The sequence below is a fragment of the Mus musculus genome, chromosome 7, assembly GCF_000001635.26.
Source record: "Mus musculus strain C57BL/6J chromosome 7, GRCm38.p6 C57BL/6J".
Taxonomy (NCBI): Eukaryota; Metazoa; Chordata; class Mammalia; order Rodentia; family Muridae; genus Mus; species Mus musculus.
In genome coordinates, this window is record NC_000073.6 from 22,436,667 (window position 1) to 22,442,929 (window position 6,263).

At 42.7% G+C, this 6,263-nt stretch overlaps 1 protein-coding gene across 1 annotated transcript; it reads right to left on the reverse strand.

Moving 5' to 3' along the window:
* Positions 1 to 639: 639 nt before the first annotated feature.
* Vmn1r149 (vomeronasal 1 receptor 149) lies at positions 640 to 1,563 on the reverse strand. Its single transcript, NM_001166840.1, has one exon. It carries the CDS (start codon positions 1,561 to 1,563, stop codon positions 640 to 642), a length of 924 nt encoding a protein of 307 aa, NP_001160312.1.
* Positions 1,564 to 6,263: the final 4,700 nt, after the last annotated feature.

The following is a 6,263-nucleotide window of genomic DNA, read 5'->3' on the forward strand; positions in this document are numbered from 1 at the left end:
TTCTGAAAGTTTCAGAGCGTGATCTGTTTTTAACTCTTTCCTATTTACTCTTGATGTGATCAGCAGATTGTATTGCTGTAGAGAGCACAAAGTTTTGATTTTCAGTGCTTGACTCTCACTTGAGTAGGACCCAAGGTAGCTAAGCATATATCTCCTAACTAAAATGGAATGACATGCAATATATTTACTATTTATATACATTTCATCCTTGAAAATATTTAATCATAGCAAAGCACTCTCATTTATTCAAATAGGGAAATATAGAGATGGATTCTGTTCTTATCCGAAGTTTAAAGTATTAACTAAGAAGGAGCGAGAATATGCGTTTGATCAGGATCATTTAACACATTAAACTGTTTAGGGAATATGGGTTGCATCAGTTTCAGTCCAGCCTGCAGCAGAATACAGTTATATACAGGAGAACAGAGGATGGTGAATAACTCACTTACCATGTCAATCAGATTCCAAACAGAAATCATTTCACATCAACAAATGTGTATAGCCTTATTCTTTTAAAATTACAGCAGTGAGCCCACACCTTGTTCGTACAAAATGTTGAATACATATTTATGGAATAAAGTCCTTAATGGTATTAGTGAAGCTGTCTTTTGCATTTAGCATTTTTAGCGACTCTGACTTTCAACAGTTGAAGAGCACAGAACAAGGATCCTTGGGATCTCTGAAGATCAACAGTAAAGGAGAGATACTGGGGAAGACTGCAGTTAAAATCTCACTGACAAGCCTTACGAAGAAATGAGAATGCATAAAAAGGGCATGTAACATGATACAAATAAAATTTAGAAGATAAAAGCTAACAAATGTGACCACCAGCATCAGGATAGTACGGGTTGCTCTGGACTCAGCTTGGCCTCTGGCGTCCTGATTGGGAGTGAGGATGTGCTGCATTCGCTGGCAATGTCTATGGAGGAGAAGTACCATGGAGACACTGGCCCAGACCATGATGCTCATGAATGTGGCATCATAGGCAAACTGCAAGAGGACAATGCCTACACTGAATCCAGAAGTGGAACAGAACAACTTTCTGTTTGAGTCAGTGTTATTGTTTGTTATCTGTGGACCACTGACCTTAATTGGAATGTGAATGTTACTTAAGACACTGAAAAACCAACAACTGTAAGAAGAATAACATGCCATGTTTGTGACACTTGCTCTAAGTACAAGTTTACCTTTCCCTCTATTAAGAGGAACCGGAGTGACAAACTGATGGAAACTCAGGACACAGGTGGAACACAAATTTGTGCTTCTTGCCACCAGGTGACTGAAGGATTCTAATTTACATTTGAGTTCAGTTGGAGGTGTTTTGGGAGCAAAAGCCATCATGTTGTTTGGAAATATAGTGAGGAATCGAGTCAAGGCATTGGCCACAGCCATGTGGCTTAAAATCACCTGTCTGGGCCTCTGTTTAGAACCAGTCAAGACTGGAGAGAAATTACGGACAAACAGAAAGACATTGGCCACAGTTCCAACCCCAAACTGGCAAAGCAAGAGGAGCTGAAGAGCCACTTCCTCAGTGGTTTTCACGGATTTACCATGAGCAGACATGGAGAGGGCTTTTCCCAATCCTACATTGATGAATAGATAGGACACTACTCTCTGTGGGCCTCTGTTCTATTGTCCACACTTACCAATTGATTTGAGACCATTTCTTTACTTGATAAGTGAGACCGTATTCTAGTTACACATTACAGGTAAATTGCAGGGAAAACAATGCATGTATAAAAACTAAGGTAAAATATTATACTTATTGAATTACTCCTGACTCAAGATACATTTTGTATTGCAACTACATCTTTATTGGTTCAGTAGGTCAAGAACACAATAACACACATTTTAACACACCATGGGCTTTGCATATGAATACAGACAGTAAAGAGTCTAGTATGAGTTTGTGAATCCATTATAAGAATTGAATTAGCAGGGAGGGTAAGCTGCAAATGGGATGTACTTAATAAAAAAATAAAAGAATATATAAATGCAACATAAAAATAAATAATTGAATATCCTCATGTTATAGTAACATTAAAAATAGTGTGTATGGGTAGAAATTTACAGTGGCCTAGGGAGAAGGTGGATTATACAATAGACTAGAATTGGAACTATAGCTAGGGCATGAAGCCCTTGCCCCTGGCTTCTAAGAATAAGTTGACCTTAGGTAGGTATGATTTTTATCTCAGCTGTAAACACTGCCTGGTTCTTGCTAGCTTTTATGTATACATTTCTCTGTTTTGTGTCATTATGCATCAGATGACTTCGATGTATCTTGGCTGATGTGTCACCTGACTTACTTGTTTTCTTCTGTAATATAAGTCTAATGCTTGCTTTGAGACATTACATTCAGATTCAACACTCAAAAAAAATAGTGTGTATGGGAATAACATGTAAGATTGTACATAATAATAAAGTTGTGTAACTGAATTCTGCTGTAGAAAATTAAGATGTTGGATTTAAGAAAATTTTATACTATTCATCCATACAAACACAGACACACACACACACACACACACACACACACACACAAAAGCCACCATATATTTCTGATAGAGCCAGCTGTTTTCTGATCACACAGATTAACATAGGCTTACATATGTGTCCTTCATGTGAAAAAACCCCAACTTGCTAACAAGTTTCATTTATTCATAGTTTTTCTGATCTTAATTTTTGTTCCAAAATGTCAGGTGCCAGAGTCTTAGCTGTGTCATCTCCAGCTTCCCTTGAAAATCATTAACACAATTAGTATTATACCCTTTGCAAGCTAATGTTTAGTCTGCATTTTACTTGTTTATATATTTTCTTTAGGAACACAAGGGCCTCCATCTACCAGATAAAATTCAACATCTCACATACATGTTACACTTAATTACTAATCTAGGACACAGACATTTCTTTGAGATGAAAGCAGAATATTAACCTACATAAATTAAACTGCAGACTTCAAAAAGAAATAATGTTTCATGTTGGCTTCAGAAGACAATTTTCACTGAAGAAAAGAGAAAATAATTTTAAGCAGAAGTCTATGGTAGATGAATCCCACCTTCTGAGCCTCAGTCAGGATGAAGATGCTCATCTGAAGGCCAGCTGCAGAGCACAGCTCCTGTAGAAGTATATTTTGTAGTGCTTTGATTGAGGAACTTCTCTGTGTCACTCTTTGCCTGAGAAAGAATGCAATGAAATTCGGAATGGTTTCTTATTCTCCTTGTAATGCTGTGAAGGTAACCTAACAAGTCCAGGTTTCCAGTCTCATAAAATAATAGGGCACCGGGACATGACATCCTTCAGAGAGTTTATTATTTATCATTTATCCTCAGAGCAAATCTCCATTCCTTTCTGATGCTTACTGATGATGTCTAGGAGTTTGTTAGATGTTAATGAGTACCTGGGCAGAAGTTAGAGAAGGGTTTTTCTCGAGCGCGCCCCCAACTCGCCAGCAAGAACGACGCCACAGCAGGATCCTTCTGCACACGTTTATTCAGTCCTGTTTCTTCTTTCTCTATATCTCCCTTGTTTATATCTCCCTTGTTTATATCTCCCTTGTTTTTATATCTCTCTTGTTTTTATATCTCCCTTGTTTATATATCGCCCTCGTTTTTATATCTCCCTTGTTTTTATATCTCCCCCGAACCCTGGGCCTCTCACTCTTTTATACTCTCAGTTCACATCCACGCACAGCAGGCCACGCCACCTCACCAGGCACGCAGCTTCAGCTAATCAGTGCAGCAGGGGCAAATCTCCACCAAATTGGATTCACCTGTATCCTGGTACACCTGCGCAGCACTCAAGATGTTTGTGTCTTATATGAGGAAGTCAGGTGCAAGTCATATGACTTAGCTGCAGTCCCTGGCGCCTTTGGGACTGCCGCCACACCCGCTCCCCACAATTCCCCCTTTTTTCTTTTTTGGCAGAGAGAATGTCTGTAGATAGCCCCTCGCAACCATGCCCCTTACCCGTCTTTGGGAGACAAACAGCATTGGTTTGATCCCTGTCTTAGGTTGGTGACATGCCCAGGGAGTCTTATCACTGACTACCTCTCAATCATGCCAAGCCACACCTGGGGAGATTTTGTTTTGCTTGTGGCAGGTGCATCAAAAGGCCAGGATGTTAATTAACTTATGGCCAGATCTTAATTGCTGCAAGCAAGCCTCATGGGTGAAGGTAGAGGTCTGATCCCCAGTGTGCAAGCATAGGGGCCCTACACAAAACCATCCCTTAGGCTCATCACCCAGAGAGGTCTTGGCCAGCTCCCGTGTCGTTTTTCCTGAGGGAAGGGAACTAGGACACTGAACCTTCATGCAATCAGACATGCCTTCCACAGGATGCCAACAGCAGCTATCCTCTGTGCAGTGCTTAGCCTCGCACCCCACGGCATAACGCAGCATAATTTCTTTTAGAGCGGCAAACCGAATCTGAGGAGATTGTCCCGCCTCCACTGCAGCAAAAGCCTACGCTACCATGGCGAAAGTGCGGGCCTGCACACGCTGCACCTAACACATGTGCCAAACACACAACGCACACGCACTATAACAAGCATACATCCCAGGGCTCTCATCCCCGCTCATCTTCCCTGAAGCAAGGGATAGATGGCCAGCGGGGCTATCTCTTTAAGGGGAATTCAGGGATCAAAAAGCGTGGAAAAATTTGAACATCATGTTGAGCTGGTATCGGCTTCTGGAATACCGAAAGGATCTCTCATCTCAGCTCCATCCTTTGTGCTTGTGGGATCATCCACCACATCCACAGGGGCAACTGGATCAGGAGCCTCATTCTTGCAGCGTCTCATCAATCTCTCCGGCACCCAAAGAGGTTCCATCTGGTCCTGTGGAAACACACAAACAGACCCTCTCGCCCACGTCAACACCTGATCTACTCGATCCCAGGGGAGATGGACACAATACCTCGTGGTAATGAGACCATAACCTCAATCACCTGTGTGTCCATCTGGGGAGTCAATACGCCAAATCTCTGGACAGAAGGTCCACCTACAGGTGGCTGCTGAGGAGGCATAGGGAGGCGGCACAAAAGCTAATTCGCCTTCCTCCTCCACCTCGGCTCTTTTATTTTGTCCTTTCTGTCCACCTGATAACACTGTGTCTCCTTTCTTTTTCCTTTTTCTTTTTAAGCCCTTCTCCTCTTCCGACATACTTTCTTGTTGCTCTGTAAGGATTTTCTGACCTGTCTTGACTGCCTCTACACACAGTTTCAAACAGTAACAGAGTCCATATATCAGAACAAACAAGACCAAAACTATCAGACCTACCCACAAAGGGCCAATAGGAGAAAAAAGCATAACTACACAGCGAGGATCTCTTGATCACTACACTGAGGTTATCATAGTTCCTTAACTTGTCCCAAAACCAGGAACCTTAACTTGTCCCAAAGCCAGGAACCTTATCGTTACTTTGTGCCTCCTTCCTGGCAACTTTATACTTGCCTCAATTTTATCCGAGGTCCTTCCCAAACCCCTGGGGTCGCAAGTTTCACTTACCGTGAACTTACCCTGCCTGCAACCACTGACTGCTGAAAGTTCTGAACTCGGTGGGGGAGTCGGATCCCCGTACGGGCCACCAATTGTCGCGCCCGCTCTCGACCAGCAAGAACGACGCGGCCACCAGTCCTTCTAACAGCAGTTTATTCAGTCTTCATCTTTCTTCTTTCTCTTCATCAGTACCGTTCCCCAGGTGAAGAGTTCTGAATCCACGCCGGATCCTTCTCAACAGTCTGTTTTACAGGAACACTTCATTAACCCCTTCTTCCCCGTTATGCAGTTCTGAATCCTCCCTGTAGCAGGGGGTCTTCACTCATGCCTGAAGATGTTTCTTTTCCCAGGTTTTCTCGTCCCAGGTCTTCTCGTCCTAGGTCTTCTCGTCCCGTCCCGGGTTTCAGCACCAACTCTTGCGCGCACTCAACTGGCCAGGAAGAACGACGCCACAGCAGGATCCTTCTGCACACGTTTATTCAGTCCTGTTTCTTCTTTCTCTATATCTCCCTTGTTTATATCTCCCTTGTTTATATCTCCCTTGTTTTTATATCTCTCTTGTTTTTATATCTCCCTTGTTTATATATCGCCCTCGTTTTTATATCTCCCTTGTTTTTATATCTCCCCCGAACCCTGGGCCTCTCACTCTTTTATACTCTCAGTTCACATCCACGCACAGCAGGCCACGCCACCTCACCAGGCACGCAGCTTCAGCTAATCAGTGCAGCAGGGGCAAATCTCCACCAAATTGGATTCACCTGTATCCTGGTAC